Genomic DNA, 24,741 nt, shown 5'->3' on the forward strand with positions numbered 1-24,741 from the left:
AGACTAGGCTAACATCACACTCAAAAGATAACATCCCACCTGCCTTTGCCTAAAAGCAAGTGTTGTGATTAAGGACACAACTGAAGGTGCTGCCCAGCTGTAACGAAAACCTGCAATTCTATTTACTAACATAGGAAGAATGAAGTGACAGTCTTTCTCACGGCAAACCAACTGCTTAGGAGAACATCTTCAGAGGCAGGGTGCTCACACCCGTGTGCCTTCTGTGCTGTGGTTGTTGGGCTCTCCCTGACTATTCACTTGGGCATACATAACCAATAGCCCTCAGATATGTCAAATACCCTTTCTGGTAAGTTGATAAAATGAGCAGTTTAATTACCAGCAGTGTGCTTCCTCGGGGTCGTCCTGACTGTGTACTCAAAGTCCGGGACTGGTTTACTGCTCAAGTGAAGGTGGTAATTTCTCGCTTCGTCCAGCAGATCTCTGCACTTCAGATTCTGCTTGACGATCTGTTCTTTCGCCACAACACCCATGAGAAAATCAACTGGCAGCAATGGCAGACGGACCTAAGACCACGGACAGTTGTGAGACGAAACTTCGGTAGTAAGAGAATAGATAACCCCCGATTCACACAGTCATAGAATGTGACTATGGCTGTGACTTGTCGTAGGCCCTTTGTCCTTCACATGCAAAGCCCCTGGGCTCAATGCCCAGCCTCATAAAAACATTACCAAACAAAAAACTGTTACATGTGAAGTAAATTAGAAGTTGAAAGAAATTATTACTCTTGCTTTAAAAATCCAACTACAAACTTACACTTGAATGTTTTTTCCCTCTGAGCAAAAATATAAGTAAAATCTTAATATGTTAAGAGTTTAATAACACTATTAAAAGTTTTATTAAGTTTGGGCATAACTGAGCATAGTGACTCATGTTCGTAAGCCCAGAACCTGAGAGTCTAAGATAGAAGGCTTGTAAACTTGGGGCCAGCCTGAGCTATAGAGTTGTCAGGCTAGTCTGGGCTAGTCTAGGCTAGACCCTGTCTGCAAATAACAACAAATTGGGCTAAGTACCCAATGTTTTTAGTTTTGTTTTAAGTCAGATTTTTATGCATCCCAGGCCAGTCTCAAACTTGCTATGTAGCCAAGTATGTTTTCCAACTCGGATTGTCCTATCCTTATCTCCTAAGGGCTGCAATTGCAGGCACGAGTTACCATGCCTGGCTTAGGTTAGGTTGAGGATCCCACCCTGGGCTTCATGCATGGTAGACAAGCATGTAATACTAAAGTACACCCCTACCAATCCAGTGCTTTTTACCAATTAGAAAAATTAACAATGCATTCATTTCAGAAAAGGTGAGTAGATGGAGCGACTGCTCCCTTAGGAACATCACTTAACTTCTCAGAGAGTAAACCAGAGGAAGAGGAAGGAGGGGGAACAGGAGGAAACAACAGGGAGGAGGGGAACACAGGGTGCAGGCCCCAGAAGGCCTGTTTCCTAGTTCCTTATCCAAGGTACCCACTCTGACAGTTAACAGCATCAACAATCATAACAGACACGTTTCTGAGGTTTCAAAATAAAATTTAAAATGCAAAGTTCTGCCATGTGGTTCTTTACAGAGTAGGTCTACAGTAATTAGGAATAACTATACTGTCATGAGGAAAGTGATTTATTAAAACTTAGATTCATTATACCATAAGTAATAAGTGACTGGTAGAGCTGTTTTCCTGGAGCCATTTTCAACTAACAGAAACACTATCATAGGAATACCTTAAATATTTAAGCTTTTAAAATAATCAGATGTATCACTAGTGTAGAAACTGCACAGGCCATAAGGAGTTAACTCCCGAGCCTGACCCCTTCAGACAAGTGATGTCACGCAGCAATGGCATATACACAGTCCTACCTGCGTCCTACCTGTGCAAGTGTCTCGTCCAGCCATTTAGGATGATGTTGCGGATTGGCAAGAAGCCACTTGATGGCAGCACTGTAGACCTGCTTCTCACTGTCAATGTTGAGGTCGCTAGAGGAGAGGAGCTTGTGGAGATGTTGCGGGGACACACTCACGAAGTCTTCGCACTCCACCACTTCAGTAAAGTGCTCACAGGCATACTGGTCCGCCATGTCCATTAGGTCTATTCGGTTGTGACTCTCTGCGAAGGCTCGTACAGCCAGGCAGTTGGAGGGATGAAAGTGTAGCTGCATGTATTCACAACAAGCTCTGGCCACCAGCTCAACCTGCAGAATACACGCTGCATACAGCAGGGGCTGGACATTGTCCACTGTTAAAGTGAGCCGTGAGGAGTAGACAAACTTCACCAAGTCTTCCACGGCATCACCGTCAAAGTCTCGGATCTCGATTAACGCCTGCTTGGCTTCAGACATTTCGGAAAGAAACATGGCTCTGAAGTAGGGGATCACACAAGCCAGCACCAGTTTGTGACAAGATATTAGCTTTGAGCCAACCTGTCCAAATCAACACACACAATGAGATGGTGGTACAACAGAGAACACGTGCCACGGACAATGCTCTTGACAACTTGAACAACATGAGTGCTGAAATCCTTTAGCTACTTAGCCTTCAATCTAGACCAGTTTCTCAAAGTCAGATAATTTTCATCTCCTAAGTTAGCCACACGGAACTATTATTTTCTACATTACCTCATATTTGAGGGTTGTATTGTGAAATAGTAAATATTTTAAAGCAGCCTAAAAATAACATCTTAGCAATTATCTGAGGGCGGGGACTATAGCTTAATAGTAGTGCATTTGACTTGCATGTGTGAGGCCAAAAGTCCAATTCCCAGGGCCCTCCCCACCCCAAAAAAATGACAACACTATTTATTACACAGTGGAACTACACAGTAGTCATGCAATTTCTAGAGAGCCACTATTTTAATACTAACTTCCCACCCAAGGAATATAAATTAATAGCCAGAGTGGTGGTTTGAATGCAAACAGCCCCCATATTTGAATATCTAACATATTTGAAGATATGTTTGGTTCCCAGTGTGGATCTGTCTGGGGAGGATTAGGAAGTGTGACCTTGCTGGAGGAGGTGTGGCACTCCACGCAGGCCCCCAGGTCTCTAAGGCCCATGCTGTTCATTCCCAGCTAGCTCTCTCTGCCTGTGTTCCCAGCAGTGCCGCAGCAGTGCTGCCTGCCTGTGTATCTGCCTGTGTATCTGCCTGTGTATCTGCCTGCCTCCCCACCACCAGGCGCCCCCCAGTGGACTCGCCCTCTGATACTGTGGGCCCCAATAAACTCTTTCATAGGTTGCCTTGTCATGGTGTCTCTTCAGAGCAGTAGAACAGTAACTAAGCAGACAGCTAATTATTTTCATGTAGATTATAACAAAACACTGTCTTTCTACAACTCTATTTCAACTTCTTGATTAAAAATAAAAAACAACTTAAAATGTGGTCAAGCCCTCCCAACCCAAAAGTTACTTTTTTGGAGTAACTATCCATTCTAAGGTCTAAAGATCTTTGGACCACTATATATGGCCTTTCACTACACCAACTCTTCTTTGAAGTTATATATTATAACATATTCTGTAAAGTTTATTTCTGCATTTCCCTTTTTGATACATAAAATAATTGCCGGGCAGTGGTGCCATACACCTTTAATTCCAGCACTTGGGAGGCAGAGGCAGGCAGATTTCTGAGTTCGAGGCCAGCCCTGTCTACAGAGTTCCAGGTCAGCCAGGACTACACAGAGAAACCCTGTCTCGGGAAAAAAAAAACCAAAAACAAAAACAAAAAAAACAAAAACAAAAACAAAAAAACCCAAACAAACCAAAAAAAAGAAAAAAAAATCAGTTACAAAAAAAAATCAGAAATTAGAAATACATAAGCTTGGTACTTCAAACTGAACTAAAAAACATGTAAACTACAAAATAACTCTATGATTTAGTCATAGAAATAAGCACCATGAAATATATATGTATGATATATATGACGTGTGTGTGTGTGTGTATCCTCGGTACTAGTAAAATTTATTTCTTGTTTACACTTTTGTTAGATTAATGAACAAACACAAATAATTCAAGATAGTAAGAAAATCTCATGTCAACCTTAAATTTTAGTCAAGTACTGACATTGTTGAAATTATTTCTTTCTTTAAAAAAAGGAAAAGAAACACTTAAAACTGGCCACTATGGATCAAAACACAGCAAAACAAAGGCTTCTGGATCAGTAGAGCGCTTTTCTGTCACCATGGTGACATGGCGAGAAGACTGAGGGGCAGGTCTCACCTTTACAGCTGACTCAGAGTCAGACCCCTGTGCTAACAACTCTAACTAAGGAGGCAAAGTGAGCCTCGACTGCTGAAAGCAACAGTTATAGTCCCATTTACTGTCAGTTCTTGCAAGGTAGCTTATCTACTGACCTACAGAAATAGTTTTTCCCAGGTCTTTTTCTCAGTCTGACATGCCCAGTGATCGCAGAAAGCAGCAAAGTGCTTACCCTGACCTGACTACCAGCTTGCTGACACATGTGCTTCAAAGATGTTCATGCAAAAAACTAAGAGAAAGAGAACTAAGTTTCCTGAAAGATGTGATTATTTTTCAAGTTTCTGATACCATTGCAAGCCTTCTACAGTATGATTACAGTAGCTATAACACATTACTTCATCATCTGAAATTAGCTAGTTAGGACGTTTCAATTTTTCATTAGTTTACACACAAATAATATCTTACAGAAAAAGGTGAGTGTTTTTTCTTAATTTTGGGATGGTCTTGGGGCCCCACCACCACTTTTTTATAGCTTGCTACATTCTGCTAAGCTACCTGACAAGAACACAAAGCAATCTCCACATCCAGCATGTGACTTTTCACCTCAGCAAAATGCAAAATGCAAAGCAAGGTTCTGGTTCATACATTCAACATTTTTCCTTTTTAATCCTTAACTATGTAACAGCTTTCAATAATGTGGTTATTATTATTATTATTATTATTCTTTTGTGCACAATAAAAACAAACCTGTATCCAAGTTTTTTACATCCTTATAAGCAATATTCTGAGTTTTCAATTTAAGATCTGATAATTTTGCACTTTTATACTACTTTTAAAAAGTTAATTTAAATTACTTAGTCATCTCAAAAGTATTTTATTGTCAAGATCTAAAATGAAAGAGGCTAGATAGATGTATCCGTCTCAAATTAATCTTAACATGTACTAAATTACCACATGACAGCAACCAGTCACTGTTCTACAATAATTAACTTCACTCGGATTCATTCTTAAATTATATACTGGAGATAATTCAGGTAGCGTTTATGGGTCAAAATAAACAATATAAATATTTAAATAATCCTTCTGCGTAACAGAAAACAGACTCAAGCAATCAATCAACCTGAGTTACTAGTTGAAAGGACAAACTGAGACTGTCACAGAATTCTGAAGACAGCTTAATATCTCAGAATAGTTAAACATTGAGTAAAGGGACCTTCTCCACTGTGAGTAAAGGGTCCTTCTCCATCAAGAGTCAGGGGACTGTCTCTGTTATGAGGAAAGGGGACCTTCTCCAGGACCATTCCTTTTGTATTACCTTACAACTGGGATATGGTCTGAAAGCCCCTCCCCCAATCCTCTGTGGTGGGTTTGAGAAATGAAATAATATGGGCTCTGAGATCATGAAATCCATGGCTTATAGAAGGACTTGCTCCAATTAGCTTATGCCTTTGTACCCTTCTGCCTTTCACCGTGTGCGACACAGTCACTACAGACTCATCCTCGGGGAGAAGGCAGCATCGTGGTGCCATTTCGGAAGCAGAGAGTAGCCCTCACCAGATGCCAAACCTGCTGTATCTTTATCTTGAATTCCTCTGCCTTCAGAACTGTAACAAATAAATAGTAGCCTTCTTTCAGGTCAGGAATCAATGGTTACAATGTAGCCAGTTCACCTTTCCCCATCTTTTGGGAAGTATTATTATAATGCGGTTCACATACTGTTTCCCTATAGTCTTTCAGAATAATTGCTCTTACCTGGTTAGTTGGAAGTTTTGACAACAAATAACACCACTTAAAATCTTGGGAAAATATTAATAGAGCCTATGAACATTGGCTTAAAAATCGAGCATTCTTTTTTTTTTTTTTTTTTTTTTAGTCAAATAAATACTATACCTGCTGGCAACATTAAGAATTGCTACAGCGGTGGGGCTAGAGAGATGGCTCAGTGGGTAAAGCACTTGCTGCTCTTACAGAGGACCTGGGTTCAGCTCTCAGCACCTACACAGTGGCTCACAACCACCTAACTCCAGATTCAGATCCAGATCCAGAGGCCCTCTTTTGATCTGTGCAGGCACCAGGCACACAAGTGGTGCACATACGTGCATACAGGCAAACCACTCATGCTAAACACTCATGCTCCTGGGACTCGCCCTCTGCTTCTGTATCACCCTTTCAACTAAAATTAACCTGAGCTTTGGTGAGGGAGCGGGCCTTCCTCAAGCTGCATGGCATGTGACAGCATCTATGCAGTGCTGTGTCCTGATCTGTAACATGAGACCCAGAAGTGTATGCTATGAAATGAGCCTGCCAGAGCAATCCTCCCCAACAACACAGGCGCCTTCAAGAAGCCCCACTTAGAGGTGGTGCAGTATGTGCTTAGCATGTGAGTACCCAGGTCACTCACTAGCACCTAAACCAAAGTTTGTAAAATGCTCACCCATGCTTAATAATGTTAGAGCTTACCTTACATATATTAAAACATTTCCACTAGTAAACATAATAGTACATAAACAACTTTTACCTCCTGAAATGACCCGAAGCAGGATTTTTACTCTTATGTAAATCCTTCTAACTACCTTTCAGACATCACTAATGGATCCTCCTCTAATCACCTTTCAGACATCACTAATGGATCCTCTTCTGATCACCTTTCAGACATCACTGATGGATCCTTCTCTAAGCCTCTAGCTATCATTGAATTATGCTAATGTGCCCATCGATGGCTCAACTTCAAATTCCCTCAAGGCAAATGCAGCTCACTATTCACATTTCTTTTTCTTTCAACTTACTAAGTAAGTCCTGCTCAGCATCTGCTTGCTCTAGAGATTAAATGATCTGGTGGCCTCACGTATGAATAGCACAGCAAATTTTATGGTGCTTATATTTCACAAATGCTTGTCCCAGACACAATGATCATGAAAGGAAATGCACTAATTACATAGTGAATTCACATCAAGATGTGGTCCTCCCAACGCAGCGTCCATCTGAAATAATGTCTAATGCTCTGCGCATCACTCTTTAGAAGGTCTTTAGAGGTAACTGTTCCTCTTTGTATTCTTTTACTTTCTTGCTCCCCATCCCCAACCTCATTTAACCCTTCCTATTCCATTATTCCCCTTTCTTCCTTTTCGTATGAAATTCTCTCAAAATAAAAAAGGCCTCAACTTGCCAGGTGGTGATGGCACATGCTTTTAATCCCAGCACTGGGGGGCAAAGATCAGCTTGGTGAACAGAGCACGTTCAGGACAGCCAGGGCTACACAGGGAAATCCTGTCTCAAACAAACAAACAAAATAACAAAACAAAAAACAAAAAAGCAGTCATTAAAATTAAAACTCTCCCAACTAAAACGAAAACCCAGGGCCAGATGGGTTTAATGCAGAATTCTACCTAATACCCAAATCACCCAAAGACCCAGCAAAAGAGAATTTCAGACCAATTTGCTGGACGAACATTGATGCAAAAAATTCAATAAAATACTTGCAAACCAAATCCAAGAACACATTAAGAAGATCGTCTAACATGATGAAGTAGGCTTCATCCCAGAGATGCAGGGATGGTTCAACATACGTACATTGATCACTGTCATCCACCATATAAACAAAGACAAAACCACGTGATCATTCATACCATGCAGAAAAGGCCTTTGACAAAGTCCAACATCCCTTCATGATAAAAAGTCCCAGAGACACTAAGGATACAAGGGATATATCTCAACACAATAAAGCCCATAGCCAAAATCAACCTAAACAGAGAGAAAATCAAAATATTTTCACTAAAATCAGGAACAAGACAAGGCTGTCCACTCTCTCCACACCTATTCAATATAGTGCGGGAAGTCTCAGCTAGAGCATTGAGACAACGGAGGGCGAACAAGGGGCTATAAACAGGAAGGAAGAAGTCAAAGCACTGCTATTTGCAGATGATATGATCTTATACATGAGCAACCCTAAAAACTCCACCAGGAATCCCAGCAGCTGACAATCACTTTCTGCAGAGATGCACAATACAATATTATCTCACAGAAATCAGTAGCCTTCCTATATAGAACAACAGACTGAGAAAGAATTCACAGAAACAATATCCGTCATGATAGCCTCAAAAGATATCTGGGGTAACTCTAACCAATCAAGTGAAAGTTGTGCATGGTAAAAATTTCAAGACACTGAAAAAAGAAACTGAAGAAGATATCAGAAGATGGGAAGATGTCCCATGCTCATGGATCATCAGGAGGATTGATTTAATGAAAATGGCCATCTTGCCAAAAGCAATTTATAGACTGAATACAATTCTCACCAAACTTCCAACACAATTCTTCACAGAATTTTTATTTTAAATTACACTTGTATTTATTTACTTACTTATTTCTGTTTGAGTGAGGTCCCCCCCCCTCTTTTATCAAATATATTCTTTTCTCATAAGATATAACCTGAGTACAGTTTTTTCTCTACTCCGCCCAGTTCCTCTCCTCTCCCTTCCCCTCTGGATCCACTCCCTTTCTCTCATTAGAAAAGAACAGGCTTCTAGGAGATAACAACCAAACAGGACAAAATAAAACAAAAACTATCATATCAAAGGTGGATAAGCCAAGCCAAAAACAAAATAAAAAGGCCCAAGAGACGGAGGCACAAGAATCAGAGGTGCTCCCATTCACACAGTCTACAGAATCAGAGGTGCTCCCATTCACACAGTCTACAGAATCAGAGGTGCTCCCATTCACACAGTCTACAAGAATCAGAGGTGCTCCCATTCACACAGTCTACAAGAATCAGAGGTGCTCCCATTCACACAGTCTACAGAATCAGAGGTGCTCCCATTCACACAGTCTGGAGGCTCATAAAGCATTAAACTGAACACTATAGTATATATGAAGAGGATCTTGTACAGACCATGGGGTGCTCTGAATTCCGAGGGATTTGAGGGAAACATCTCATTTAGACTGTCTTCACAAAAACCAAAAGGACAATTTTCAGTTTCATATGGAAACAGAAACACACACACACCCTCACTCACTTAGGATACAGTAGTAAGGACAGCATGGTAGTGGAACTGAATCAAAGACTCGGGTATAAGTGCACACACCTATGGGCACACCTGATTTTTTGACACAGAAGCCAGAAGTACACAGTAGAAAAAGAGCAAGCATCTCCAATGAACGGTGCTGGTAAAACTGGACAGCTTCATGCAGGAGGTGTATACAGATGGGAATGTAAATAGATCTGCACCATTACCCTTCACAAAACAAACCTCCAAATGGACCAAGGACCTCCACGTAAGACCCCATACACTGAATTGATAGGAAAGAAAGTGGGGATAGTCTTGAAGTCACTTGCACAGATAGACTTTCTGAACAGAACATCATTAGCACAGGCACTAAGACCAACAATTGATAAACAGGACCTCATCAAAATGAAAAGCTTCTATTTGAGCAAAGAGGCAGGCTACAGAATGGGGAAAGATCTTTGCCAATCACAAATATGATAAAGGGTTAGTATCTAAAAGATATAAAGAATTTAAAAAATGGACATCAAGAAAACAAATAACCCAGCTTAAAGACAGATGGGGGCACCGAACTAAGCAGAGAGTTCTCAGAGGATGAAACACTGCGGCTGAGGAGCATTTAAAGACACGTTCAGCATCTTTAGTCTTCAGGAAAATGTGAATCAAAACTACGTTGAGATTTCATCTTATACCTGTCAGAATAGCCAAGAGTAATGAACAGATAGCTCGTGCTGGTGAGGGTGCAGGGGAAGCAGACATTCCCTGCTGGAGAAAGTGAGAGCATACTGCCACTACAGAAATCAGCATGGCAGTTCCTCCGGAACGGAAGTAGATCTACCTCAGATCTACAACTCTTGGGCACGGACCCAAAGAGCTCTCCATCCCACAGGAGCTACCTGTTCATCCATGTTCCCTGCTGCCTTGCCATAATAGTCAGAGACTGGAATCAACCTAGATGCTTGTTAGCTGATGGAACAGGTAATGACATGGTACACGGACACAATGGAATAGCGTCTGCTGTTAAAAAGTCAAATTTAAAGGTGAATATAAGGAGCTAGGGGAAAAAAAAACATTTGGAGGCAACCTGGATTCCCAAGGACAAATAATGTACGTGACTTATATATGGGTACTAGCTTTTAAGCCTTCAATGTTCATGCTACAATCTACATAACCACAGAGGATAGGTAAGGACTCCAGGGAGGAGAGGATCTCCCTAGGAAGGGAAATAGAATATGCAGTGATGGAGAGACTGGTGGGGCCGAGGGGAAGGCTGCAGCGGGATGACTGACTGGAGTGAGGGACGATGGGAGTGGTCAGAGGGACCACGAGGAGGGACAACTAACACTTATGGGGTCACACGAAAACTCACGACTGCAGAAGCTTCCTAAAACATATACACAGATGAAGGAAGTCTAAGTGGAGTCACCACGTACCGTGGAGAAAAATGCCGATTAGACATCTTTCACAACCAAGTGAAACCTCCCAGGTCAGGACTCGGTTACGTCTAGGTGAGTTGTTGGCCCCAGGGGCCTTATGGGAACTCCCAAACATCTCAGGCTATTGCTAAACCAACTGGTTGTTCCCCACCAACTCATGGTAAGATACTATTGCTAAAGAGAACGCTCAGATAGTTCACTGGACATGGAGAGGCTGAGCTGGTGCCTAACCAGAGGCTTCACCCATATTGAGTAGTGCTCGTGGCACTGGCAGGTACTCTGCACACTACCAAAGGTGAACACAAACCCAGCTACAAACCCTGTGATCTCTAACAGCGAGCTGACAGACACACTGGCAACCACTGTGGGAGTAAGCATCCGATACTGAGGAGACAGGGGCCACTGAGCAGAGAGAGAGAGACCTTGGACCATCAGTCCTAATGAGATGACACCATCAAAGCCCTCCCCTCAGGGCTTAGGCTGCTCTGTGGAAGAGGAGGCAGCTAGACTGTAAGGGGCAGAGGTGAGGTATGACTACAGGAAACAGTGTCTTCCACACACAACAGGACTGACAACATGAACTCGGTGACTGTGGCAGCATGCACAGGACCTACACAGGTGCAAGCCAGAGGGGCTCCCAGTGCCAAGAGGGGAAGTGGACCTGGGCTCTCACACCATCCAAGGAGCCACCTCCAAGCAGCAACCACTTACAAAGGAAAAACGAGTTTTCCCCAGTGGAGTGTCCTTGGGTATATGAATCACACTTAAGGACAGCTCCCATGCTCAGCAGTAGGTGGCCAACACAAAACGACCTCAGAGGTATTTTATAGACTTTTTGTTCATATTTGCTTTGTTTGGGCACTTTTTTTCTTACTAGTCTTGTGTATTATGATTTCTGATTTTGTGGGGTTTGTGTGTGTGGTTTTTGTGTGTGTGTGATGTGTGTGTGATATGTGTGTGTCTCATAGTTTTGTTTTTTGTCCCCCAGGTTGGGCTTTTGTATTTTTGCTTGCATGTTTGTTTGTTTGTTTGAGAGAGAGGGAGAGAGAGGGGGAAGGGTATGGAGCTGGTTGGGTGGGGTGTGGGGGGAGTGAAAATCGTGATTAGAATACAATGTTTTCAATTAAAAAAAAAGAAAGAACCGCAGTAAATTAGTGTAATGATGTGCCTACATCTTCAATAAAAAATATGGTATGGTGCAGCACATGCCTGTAACCCTAACACTCAGGAGACGTGAGGCAGAACGTGAGTCTGAGGCTAACTCGGGCTATACCGGAGACATTCACAGGAGATTGACATTAAAGTGATCCTAGCATAACAAATACACATGACACTTAACGTTTGTTTGTGTAAGTGCAGAAAGCCTCATTTTTCATAGTACACCAAAGGAGCTGGGAAAGGAAAGCTCGGTCTCACCTTCAGGGTGACGTCGCAGAGCTCCCCGTTTTCATAGAAGCCCAGGAGAGAGCCGTGAAAGTCCTTCCAGGCCTCGTTGGCTTCGAAGATGAAGGAGTCGTCGCCATCACACTCACTGACAGAGGACCTGCTCCTCACTTGCTGCTGCTGTTGCTGCTGCTGTTGGTGCTGGTGCTGGTACTGACGCCGCCCCTTTGTCACGTGACTCCTAGCTTGTTTCCCATTGGTAGATTCTGAAGCCATTTGCAATACTCTTCTTTTTATACAGCTCTCTTCTGAAACATCCCATTTATTCTCTTTTTAAGGGTGAGAAGACCAACAATAGATGTGGCTACTAAGCTTGAAGCATCTTTCAAAATTCCTTCAATGTCACGATACAGTCTGCTGAAATATTAAAAAAAAAACAACAAAACACAAAGATAAAAGGTGTTATTGTTGATTATAATCATTAGTACAACATACGGAGCCACACTGGTCATCTCTGGAGAAACCCTGTAGCTTACACAAAACACTGCCTGAGTCACTTAGCTGCATCAGTGAAATTACACCTTTCAGAGCAAAAACAACGAAAAGGCCTAACCTCAGAAGCACTGGCTTCAAAAGTAAGCTATAAAGGTAGGTCTACAAACTTTCTTTGTGGACTCGGCAAAAATCAAAGGTTATTTTACTGAATTAAGTCCTTTGAGGTTCTACGTTAGACGCATTCCATCTTACAAACTGCTTAAGCCTTAGTTATTTCTTCTGGGAAGTCACTTAGAGGAATGCTTCAAGAATTAAAGATACATAACCAGATACAGGAACAGCTGAACTGTAGTGCACAGACCTTACTGTATCTGTATTTCCACATACAATTTATTTACTTACATACAAGATAATACTTCATTGACAAGCACATTTGATGAATATTCATATCATTAGTAGCTATATTCTAAAGGGTTTTAAGTTAAACCATTGGCTACCACTTACTGGCTGGGTTTTTGTTTTTTTGTTTTGGGAAGGTTCTCCTAACCCTCGGTTTCTCTATCCACACACAGGACTACCCTGAGGGTTGTAGGAAGGGCAGACTGAACTTCCGAGGCATGTACAAGTAGCGGACGTTTGTGTGAGAATGGAGACCTGGACTAATGCACAGCTTTTGAGAAGCAGACGTGCCTTGACCGGAAAGCCTGGTCTGTGAGGGTCTTTAATGTTCTTCTCTTCTCTCGGCTCTTATCAGACACCAAAGCCGGTGACCTGAGACTAGGGACTGTAGTTACTAATATGTTCTTAAGTTTCTGTGGCACACACAGCGTGATGGTGACCCCTAAAAGGTCACGTCTTCCTATGACCCCGTTGCTGTAACACCTGGAACCAGCCTCCAGGCTACAGAAAGTGGGAAGGTAACTGGGCACTGTGCTCTTGATTTCAGAGATTTCAGAGAACGGTGTAAGTGAAAGGCTCTCCTGCAGCCCATGACGTCAACACGTAAAGCAATCCCTAGAACCTGAGGGAGGCCTCTACTTGACCATGAAAAGGTAGGGCCCTCCTCAGCCATGCAGCTAAGAAGAAATAAATTCTAGAAGCAAGGATTTTCCATGCTGAGGCACAGGAGAATGCAGTCTGACCACTTTTAATATAGCTGCCGACAGACTGTGAGATAAAAAATGTGTTGCTTTAAGTCACTGGGTTTCTGTAATTTCTTATGTACAACAGGCACAACTATAGTTTGGATCTCAGATACCACCCAACGACCTGAAAATTCCACTGACGGTGGTAGTGATGGTGTGCATGGTACAGAAGTCCAGCATGTGCTGTGGCATGGACGCAGAAATCAGAGGACAACTCTGTAAGGTGAGTTCTCTCCTTTCACCTTTATATGGACTTGGGAGATCACACACATGCTGTCAGGCTTGTTTGGCAAGTGCTTTGCCCTACCACATCATTTTGTCAGGTAGGTGCACACTTTATGGTAAGTATCTATGTACATGCAAAGCCTAAATACAATATGTAGCCTTGGGAAGTCCTAAGCCAGGCTGCCCAAGAGCATCACTGACTATAACAGTCTCAGAGGACAGGACAACAGAGAGGGGCCTCTGAAGGAAAGGGAAAGCTGAGGAGGTGGGGCCAAGGCTTCAAAGAGGGAACAGAAGAGATCTAAGCTGTTTTGATGGGACCATGCTGTGTCCTCACTGTAGCATGTGACAGAACACACACACACACACACACACACATACACACACACACACACGCTCGGGCCAAAAACAGGTAAAGTGTGAATCATCACTATAAGTCCCTAGTCCCAAAGCCACACAGTGTTACCACTGTGGGAACTGGGTGAAGAGTGTGCATGGGATTCACTATTTGTGACGAATGTAAACAAGTCTATGGGTATCTTAAATAGGGCCTTTGAAATTAGACAAGCATTTTATAGATTGGATGAAAAAGCAAATTTCCAAGTATAAGCTGCATATAAGAAAAAACTCATTTAAGTCTCAAGACACAAATACACCAGACAGCAATGAGATGTAACCAGATTAGCACTATTTCTTTAAAAAAAATGCACAGAAACAGCTAGGTTATTGAAAGATATGGACTTGGATGCAAAGAGGTCTCTAGAGAGTTGGAAGGAGAAGCTACGGACATCAGCAGGGTGGGAGGGTTACAAGCCTGAGAACAGTCCTGGCTTCCCTGGAAGTTCAAGCCCAGCCTGTGCTACATCACAAGACATGATCTTAGTAAAAACTCAAGTTAGGGGTGTAGGCTAGCAGTTGGGCACTTGCCTAGCATGTGTGCAATCCCCAACACCAGAGGAAAAGAACCCCTAAAGTAACCACCAACCAAATAAACAGAAAACCTGAATATCAAGTGCAAAAGAACGAAGCTGGTCCCTTACCTTCTGTCTGTTGCTGACGAACATTAACTAAGAATGGAGTTAGGATGTGAATAATTCTGACACAGGAAACTACTAGGGGCCAGGGCACGCTGCAATCCTCCCACTTGGGAAAGGAGGGGAGGAGTGAGGAGGAGGAGGAGAACACTTAAGAAACCCAAGTTCTCTCTGAAGAAATAGTGGAGAAGGGGAAAGGCCCACCCAAACTGGAAGGGAACAGAACTGTCCGCATCGGTGTGACTGTGCATATGCAATCTCCTGGTGCAAATAACAAATCAGGCTGAACCAAAGAGAGGCTGAAGACTGACTGAAGGGAAGGGAGCTGGGAACAGCCCTGGGTGAGAAGAATCCACACGCAGGCAAGGAACCCTGTGTTCTTACTCTTCTCAGTTTACAGGAGCTGCCCTGCCCGTACGTCCTTCACGGTGGTGGACCTGATAGCAGAAGTCATGCTCTCTGTTCTCCTGACCCTGAGGAAGGATTAACGAGCTTATCCCGCTGGCATCTGATGCTGTGTGATAAGTGTGGACAACCATACTGGTCAGCACCTAGAAAGCGATGGCGGAAGTGTATGCATTTGCACTTAACAGGAAGTAAGTAGAGTGGCCAGGAGCCTGTAGGATACGGATCCTCTTCCTCTTCCTCCCCCCGCCCCCATTTTACCTAGTTTAGCTGTAGAGGCACTGTGGTGGAGACACCCTAGTTAACTGCACACCTGACATTAAAGCTGATAACGCTGAAGAGGTGGTGGGATAGGAGAGAACATGTCACGCTTCGGTGGCTGAGGTTCTGAGCTGAGGCTCGAGACCTTGGTCCGTTTATGTCTCAGAACACTGAAACATGGCTGAAGCCAATCAAAGAAGAGCTAAAGAAACAGAAAAGCTGCCACAGTTCCCAGGCTAGACTCAACATAGCAGACATGACTGATTCTGATGTAAATCAATTCCCACCGAAATCACATAAGACACTTTTATAATAAAGACACAGACAAGCTGAGTCTAAATTTCATAACCGAGAAGCAAAGGATCCAGAATATAGAAAACACTTTTGAAACAAGGTTTGAGGAATCACTACACTCAATTTAAAACCCATACATGCCTTCGGCAACAGTGTCACATTACATAACCACACGCATACGAGAGATAACCCTGGTCCGGGCCATGGCATAAATAAATGACGGAGCCAGCACACAAATGGAGCAGCGTACACAGATCCCCCGTGAATAACGACCTCCAGCTGCTGGAGGAGCACGGGGGAGAATGGCCGTCTACTGGGAACACGGCCTTTGCTTCAGAGTCCAGACAGAAGAGGAGGAGGGGACGTGTGTTCACAGAAACATTTCCAGATATACCATGCGGGCTTTTCGCTCATACATGTGTGCATGTGTGTGCGTGGCATGCATGTGGTGGTCTAAGGACAAGCCTGGTGTGAGTCCTGTGTTTAAGACAGCCTCTCGTACCCTGGAACTTTGTCAACAAGGCTTGGCTGACTGGCCAGTGGGCTTCTATGGGTTCGCCTACCTTCACCACTGAGCTCCCCATAACTGCTGGAATGGCATGTGCATGTCAACACACCCGGCTTTTGTATGAGTACGGGGAATCTGAGTTCAGTTCTTGTGCTTTCGAGGCAAATGCTTCACCTTCCCAGCCTTAAGATACTTTACTACCCAGCTGTAGTCAGTGGCACAGTGACCTCGCTCTGAAGAGCACAGCATAAAACAGGATGAACTAGAGAATAGCTCCCCAGTGGTGGGATCTGACACACTATCCCGCAGTCAGGTCAAGGTTTGATCACGAGCAACACTGATGCCACGGACTTACGGAGCCCTGGTTCAGTGAGCTGCTGTCTCTATTCCTAGAAGCCCACAGCCTAGGTTTGGCTGTGAGAAAATCATGAACCAATACTCATCAGTTATCAGAAATGAGGCAAGTCCAGTTACCGTGGCAGCCAGTAGGAGACCAAGGAGACACAGATACTAAGTTTACTGCAGCATCCTAGATGGGATCCTGGAACAGAAAAAGAAAGAAAGAAAAAAAAAAGTAAAGAGCAAGAAACGGGTCCCCCAGAATGCACCAGAGACCTGGGAGGTGAGGGACTCCTAGGACTCACAGGGAGGGACCTTTGATGAAATGCCTGACAGTAGGGAGAGGGAACCTACAAAGCCCACCTCCAGCAGGAAGACAGGGCATCAAGTGAGGGATGGGGTTGCCATCCCACAGTCACATCTCTGACCCATAATTGTTCCTGTCTGCAAGAATTACAGGGATGGAAATGGAGAGGAGCCTGAGGAAAAGAAGGTCCAGCGACAGACCCAAAGTGGGATCCAGTTCAAGGGGAGGTCCCAAGGCCTGACACTATTACTGAGGCTATGGAATGCTCATGAAAAGGGACCTATTATGACTGCCCTCTGAAAGACCCACAAGCAGCTGAAAGAGTCAGATGCAGATATTTGCATCCAACCAATGGACAGAAGCAGCTGACCCCTGTTGCTGAATTAGGGAAGGCTGAAAGAAGCTGAGGAGAAAGGCGATTCTGTAGGAGGATCAGCAGTCTTAATTAATCTGGACCCCAAGATCTCTCAAACACTGGACCACCAAACAGACAGCATAAACCAACTGATATGAGGTCCCCAACACACATACAGTAGAGGACTTCCTGGTATGTGTTCATTCAGAGATGATGCACCTAACCCTCAAGAGACTGGAGGGCCCAGGGAGATTAGAGGTCAGGTGAGGTGGGGTGGGGGCATCCATGTGGAGATGGGGAGGGGTGGGGAATGGAATATGGCATATAAAAAATGAATTACAAATAAAATTAAATTAAAAAATAATTAAAAAAAATAAAATGATTAATAAAAAATGTAAAAAGAAAAAGCAAGAAACTGGAATAAAGTGTGTTTGTTCATGTTAGTTGGTTTTTGTTTGTTTGTTTTTTGTCAACTTGACATAAACTAGAGGGAAGATGGATCCTGAATTGAGAACCTGCCTCCATTACATTAATATGTGAGCATGTCTGTGGAGGGAATTGTCTTAACTGATATTTATATAGGAGGGGAGCCCACTGTTGATGGCTGCCCTAGTCAGGTAAGCCTGAGCTGTATAGGAAGCAAGCAGAAAGCGAGATCCTCCAGTTTCCCCTTCCAGCTCCTGCCTCAGCTTCCCTGGATGCGGAGGACACACCCTACAGGACCACACCTGTAACATGCAGCAAACCCTTTGGTCACAGTGTTACCACAGCAACAAAAACAAAGGACAATTAAGGACAGCCTTAACTGATAAATGTGCATTAATAAAAATAAACTGATTAACTAATTAATTAATTAAACTAATTAACTGACAATCACACCAAACATGCCAGTAAAAGGAGAGGCTGTCTAAAGGGCCTATGACAGCATGAATCAATTAACAATGTTACCTTAATTCTCAAACTATTCTGAGACAAAAGTGACAAGATGGTAAAAGTGAACACGGGGACATCAATAACACAGGAGACTCTCAAAAACAGACCTGTGAACACAGCCAATGACTGACAGAGACCTGTGAACACAGCCAATGACTGACAGAGACCTGTGAACACAGCCAATGACTGACAGAGACCTGTGAACACAGCCAATGACTGACAGAGACCTGTGAACACAGCCAATGACTGACAGAGACCTGTGAACACAGCCAATGACTGACAGAGACCTGTGAACACAGCCAATGACTGACAGAGACCTGTGAACACAGCCAATGACTGACAGAGACCTGTGAACACAGCCAATGACTGACAGAGACCTATGAACACAGCCAATGACTGACAGAGACCTGTGAACACAGCCAATGACTGACAGAGACCTGTGAACACAGCCTATGACTGACAGAGACCTGTGAACACAGCCAATGACTGACAGAGACCTGTGAACACAGCCTATGACTGACAGAGACCTGTGAACACAGCCTATGACAGGCCTATACAAACACAGCCAAGTGTTTATGTTAAGCTCATGTTAATATGAAAATTATCGCCAGGCGTGGTGGCACACGCCTTTAATCCCAGCACTCGAGAGGCAGAGGCAGGCGGATTTCTGAGTTCGAGGCCAGTCTGGTCTACAGAGTGAGTTCCAGGACAGCCAGGGCTACACAGAGAAACCCTGTCTCAAAAAACCAATTAAAAAAAAAAAGGATCAAAGAATATGATGAAACTAAACACACTCACTATACATTATATATATAAAACTTTACAAAGGGCTGGTGAGATGGCTCAGTGGGTAAGAGCACTGACTGCTCTTCCGAAGTTCCTGAGTTCAAATCTCAGCAACCACATGGTGGCTCACAACCACCCATAATGAGATCTGACATCCCCTTCTGGTACTGTCTAAAGACAGCTACAGTGTACCTATGTATAATATTTAATCTTTAAAAAAACCCAAAACTTTACAAAGTCATAAAGTCAAAGTACATAAATTACTATGTTACATAGATGTAGTTACAAATAAAATCATAGAACTTTCAGAAGAAACCCTAGGAGAAGAGCCTCATGAGTAGGCAAACCACAGGTTTCAGCCCTCAGATATAAAAAGTTCTAAGATATACAAAAGAAAACTTGCTGAAGCAGACTCCATTAAAATGTAAAGAGAACCTATGGTCTGGGAATGTGGCTCAGTGGCCAGTGCCTGCCTACAAATACAATACCCTGGGTTTCAGGTTTGGAGTATGGCAACGACGGTAAGTAAACCTTGCATTATGGAAGAAAACAGACACACTTTAGCATGAAAAAATGAATATGAATGACCTCACAAACATGTATTTCAAATATATAAAGAACTTACAAATTCAATAAAAATAGATAAGCCAAAAACCTAACTTAGAATATGGATTCAGGACATAGCACCAGTGGAGATGGCAAATAGCACACAGAAAGATAACAGCATCACTATTATTAGGGAAATAAAACCACGAGGAAGATACCACCACACACCTATCGGAATTGCTAAAATAAAAATGTTAATAATATTAGCATAGTTTAGAACTTACTAAAAAGTCAGAGAACAACCCCAGGAGTCGACAACTGAGGCTTCCTAAAGTTACACAGCTTCTGCGAGGCAAGGACGTAATGGGATGAAGGGACAGCCAAAGACACTGAGACAACCTGCCAACCACAGTCTGACAGAGGATTATTATCTGGAATCTCATAAAGAGCTCTAAATACCAAAACCCTACGTAAACCAGTCAACGAGGGGCTGTGAACTGAACTGACGTAATGAAACCCACTCACTCCTCTGCATGCCAGCAAAAATTACTTTAAAAATTAGCAAGTGCAGATAAAGATAAGAAATGCCTGAAACTTTTAAATATTACAGGTGGGAAGACACGGCAGTTCAGGCTAATGTGTTTTTGAGAATTTTTTATAAACATATAATATGACCAGTCAAATCAATTTACCTTCGAGAAAAGGAAAATGTACATTTGCCTTAAGAAGTTGTTATAAAGTTTGATCGCTGCCACATCATAACAGTTAAGACCTAGGAACAAGCAGAATGGTCTTTCAATGTGTGTAACGTCATGGCGACACACCTGCAGGGTGGGACCCACACCTGGGTCCACACCTTACCAGCCCACTTACAAATTCTCAAAAGAGCAGTCAGTGGCCAGCCACAGTTAAGTAGTCTACAGTTGGAGTGGGAGGGGGTGAGGCTGACAGGTTTTGGGGATGGAACTGTCCTGTACCCCGACTGTTACTGGGGTACAGATGTTTACCCCAAAAATGTCAACTTGACTATAGGATAAAAAACTAAAACTGAAGACAGACAGTAGCAGTCCAACATATCCAGGACACAATCCAGTCAGTGAGTGAATGTGTGTGTGTGTACACATGTGCATCCACGCTACTGCTGAGTGGGTAAGTCAGTTCACTAAATAGGATATGAAGGCTGACCATCACCACGGAAATATAACGGTCATGTATACCAGCAGCAGCAGCAGCAGCAGCAGCGCGGAGACAGTACCTGGCCACTGTCCTCGGTACTCTATGTACACTTAGCACTCACTACAACTCTATGAGCCATGAGGCCGCTACTTCGGCCCGCCCTATTTGTACATGAAACTGAGAAGACAGAATGCAGAACCCACCTCCGTGGTGGCGTCAGGATTCAGAGCAGGTGGGGGTGGTGGGTGGCAATCTACCATTTCTCACCTTACTCCTGTGCAGGACACTGCAAGTAAGAGAGCTACAGAGTGACCCATGGAACCTGGGGTCCTCACCTTCTCCAGATGCAAAGAGCCCTCACTAAATCACTACGTGCACCCACACGGGCTCTCTCGTTTAGTATAGAAGGCTGACCTGTCCCTACCTGTCCTGGGGTGATCCTTCTAGAAAATGGGAGAAGTCAGAGCCTCGACCCTGCTCATTAGGCCCATTCTTCCTTATTTAGTTTTGCAGAATAAATGTGCGAGTACTTGAGCCATCTGCTGTGAGGGAACAATGTCGCGGCCAGGCTTAGATAGCACGTCTCTCTAATCTCCAGTGATGTGCGAGCTCTTCCTTCTGTGAAGCTCTGCACATCTTTGATTTGTTATTTTGTTTGTGTTGTGGACTGACTTGAATAACACACATTAACAGTTATAAGACAGCAGTGATGCATTATTTCAGGGGTGGAGGTGAGGACTCAACCCAGGGTCTTGTGCTTGCATGTGCCCAACCACAGAAGATATTTCAACATCTATGTAGTTACCTGAGTCCTAAGTGACTAACTACCATGGACTTTTGTGGCTGGGATACCTGACATAAAAACTTGGTTAACCTTAAATCATAATGATTACTTTAGCAATTATTCTTTCCTCCAGTACTTGTGTCATAGGTGATAGAGTGATCTAGCTATACGATAGATAAGATAGTATATTTGTGATACATGTAGATGAGTGATATAGATAGATGATAGATACAGATGATAGATACAAAGATATGGAGATATAGACAGGAAGTTAATAGATAGAGATCAATAGGTAAATAGGTAGATAGATATTACTCCTAGTATCTGAATATTACAATAGCAGGGACCACTGCCCCAATGTTTTTTTTTTTTTTTGTTTTTTGTTTTTTTGTTTTTCGAGACAGGGTTTCTCTGTATAGCCCTGGCTGTCCTGGAACTCACTTTGTAGACCAGGCTGGCCTCGAACTCAGAGATCCACCTGCCTCTGCCTCCCGAGTGCTGGGATTAAAGGCGTGCGCCACCACGCCCAGTTTGCCCCAATCTTCATGTGTAAATTTTTACACTGCCATATCAAATATTAGAATATTCATTATTCTAAAATTATTTTTAAATTTGAAGTTACATTTGGACTAGACACAAGAGGTCAAAATGACTCTATAAGGCTAGAGAGAGGTGGCAATCAGTAGAATGCACGCCACAAAAGCATGCCATACGAGATGAACAACTTTGATATCCAACACCCATATAACACATCAGGGCCACAGCAGGTCAACTCAATCCGGCAAGCTCCAGATTCAGACTGACGTACTGTCCCAGAAAAATGGGGTGGGCCACAGTTGACTTCCACACACACTGACACACGGGTACACCAACATACACACCCAGACAGCTGATTCTGGTAGTGCAAACTTGTAGTCACAGTGATAGAGGCAAAGACAGCCGATCCCTAGAGCTTACTGGCCATCCAGTCTGACCTGTCAAGCCACAGGTACCAGTGAGGGAGTCTGTCTCAAAAACATGGGGAAGGCTCCTGACGAGTGACTTCTAGCCTCCAAATGCATTTGTATACACACATATACATGCACACATGCATACACATCCATATGTATACATATATACACACACACAAACATGTACATATACATTCACTCCCCCATAAATATGTCTACACCCAAAAGCCTATATAAAACTCCCTTTAAGTAGTCTATTTTAAAATGCAATGTTTTCAGGTTTGAAAAAAGGACAAGAATGTTGCCTATCAGATAGCTGGGGTCATAAACAGGAGTTGTGCTGGCGCTGATCTTCAGTAATGCTCTCAGCCCTTGATGCCCTGGCACAGCAGCAGGGGTGGCCTCTAGTGTTACAGTTCTCATGCAGGCTGCAGGCACCAGGACTTTTGTGGGCTTAGGACACTCAGACCCTGACGGCAGCTAGCACTGTAGCTTCTGGGCCTGTGTAGCCTTTGACAACAGCTGGTACTACTGTTCCTAAGTGAGGAGGTCACCAGAACCTCCCCAGTGCTCCAGCTCCCAGGTCTCCAGGGTCTGAGACGCTCTGGTCTGCAGTCTTTCCTCTCCGGATCAGTCGTCTTCCTTTCTCAGTTTTTGGTCTTTACCATCTCTTGCCTCTCTTCCCGGCTCTTCCATGGACTGCTGCAATGGCTGTTCCTGGTGCCAGGACAGCAGCCACCCTTGCCCTTCTCACCTGCTTCCACTTCAGCTCTGCGCTGGTCTTGTGCCTCTGCCTCTCCTGTGGCTGTCAAAGCTACTGGCTGCTTTCTGGTTGAGCTCCACTTCTGCTGTTTAGCCACATGCCACCCTTGAAGGGCTACCTCTGCTGTCCTGGAGGCCACAGGCCTCTCCACGTGGCTCTACCTCTTCTGTGACTGTTAGAGTTACTGCCTGCTGTACACTCCTCTGCATCTTTCCCAGAGGTGGCAGCCCCTGCCATGATCTGGCTCCATCACTGTGTGGCCCAGCTGCAGCCACCCACAGCCCCTGCCATGATCTGGCTCCATCACTGTGTGGCCCAGCTGCAGCCACCCACAGCCCCTGCCATGATCTGGCTCCATCACTGTGTGGCCCAGCTGCAGCCACCCACAGCCCCTGCCATGATCTGGCTCCATCACTGTGTGGCCCAGCTGCAGCCACCCACAGCCCCTGCCATGATCTGGCTCCATCACTGTGTGGCCCAGCTGCAGCCACCCACAGCCCCTGACATGATCTGGCTCCATCACTGTGTGGCCCAGCTGCAGCCACCCACAGCCCCTGACATGATCTGGCTCCATCACTGTGTGGCCCAGCTGCAGCCACCCACAGCCCCTGCCATGATCTGGCTCCATCACTGTGTGGCCCAGCTGCAGCCACCCACAGCCCCTGCCATGATCTGGCTCCATCACTGTGTGGCCCAGTTGCAGCCACCCACAGCCCCTGCCATGATCTGGCTCCATCACTGTGTGGCCCAGCTGCAGCCACCCACAGCCCCTGCCATGATCTGGCTCCATCACTGTGTGGCCCAGCTGCAGCCACCCACAGCCCCTGACATGATCTGGCTCCATCACTGTGTGGCCCAGCTGCAGCCACCCACCATCACTTCTGCGGCTGCTCCACGTGCTCCACCATCTCCCTCTCTTAGCATTACCAGCTCAATCCACTCTACAAATGACAGGTAAACAACAACAACAACAACACACACAAAAAATAACACTGGGGAGATTCTTTTAATTGAACATAATATCTGAAGACCAGAGAAGGCAACCAGGAAGGTATTTCCATTCTGTACACCATGTAGGTACTATAACCGGCTTTACGGAAACAGAAAAAGGTGTTTGCACCAATCATTTCAGACCTTCATGCAAAATGATCAATTGTGCTTATACCAACTCTGGTTGTCCCTTATGCACAATCTCCCTAATAGGCCTCCAGGGGAAAAGGCTCCCTCTCCAGCCAGGAAATGTTTGCATGCAAGGTCTGGAGTAAGTTGGGTTTTTTTTTTTTAAGTCTTGCTGGAGCCACCTCTTTAGAGGCCAAGCTGGGTCTCAGCAGCAAGTGGCTTCGATTGTTGTGTAAATTCCTCAGAGGTTCCAAGGAACATTCAAAGTGACATAAAGGCTGTCCAGCTGCCAGTGTGCCTGTTTTCTT

General features: G+C 44.1%; 1 protein-coding gene and 1 long non-coding RNA gene across 11 annotated transcripts in view; one reads left to right on the forward strand and one right to left on the reverse strand.

The window, feature by feature from the left end:
- Positions 1 to 24,741, reverse strand: part of Klhl8 (kelch-like 8) — a 49,210-nt gene that overhangs the window by 11,816 nt on the left and 12,653 nt on the right. For 2 of the 6 annotated variants that reach the window (NM_001359986.1, XM_030254508.1), the window contains exons 2-5: positions 16,850 to 16,916; positions 12,042 to 12,425; positions 1,876 to 2,424; positions 338 to 524 (exon numbers count right to left, since the gene is read on the reverse strand). In NM_001359986.1, coding sequence (NP_001346915.1) covers positions 338 to 524; positions 1,876 to 2,424; positions 12,042 to 12,284 — 979 coding nt within the window. In that variant the 5' untranslated portion in view covers positions 12,285 to 12,425; positions 16,850 to 16,916. The remainder of the gene's footprint in view (positions 1 to 337; positions 525 to 1,875; positions 2,425 to 12,041; positions 12,426 to 16,849; positions 16,917 to 24,741) is intronic. The other 4 variants (NM_178741.4, XM_030254509.1, XM_030254510.1 and 1 more) reach the window with 3 other exon arrangements.
- Positions 11,678 to 17,665, forward strand: Gm42139. 5 transcript variants are annotated; one of them, XR_003955767.1, is made up of 4 exons: positions 12,422 to 13,210; positions 13,450 to 13,555; positions 13,734 to 13,871; positions 15,301 to 16,977. It is a non-coding gene; the product is annotated as a predicted gene, 42139 (long non-coding RNA). The 5 variants fall into 5 exon arrangements; XR_001784907.2 differs by adding an exon at positions 17,166 to 17,665 and having other exon boundaries at positions 11,678 to 13,871; positions 15,301 to 15,503; XR_003955765.1 differs by having other exon boundaries at positions 12,422 to 13,555.

This window comes from Mus musculus, chromosome 5 (genome assembly GCF_000001635.26).
Source record: "Mus musculus strain C57BL/6J chromosome 5, GRCm38.p6 C57BL/6J".
Lineage (NCBI taxonomy): Eukaryota > Metazoa > Chordata > Mammalia > Rodentia > Muridae > Mus > Mus musculus.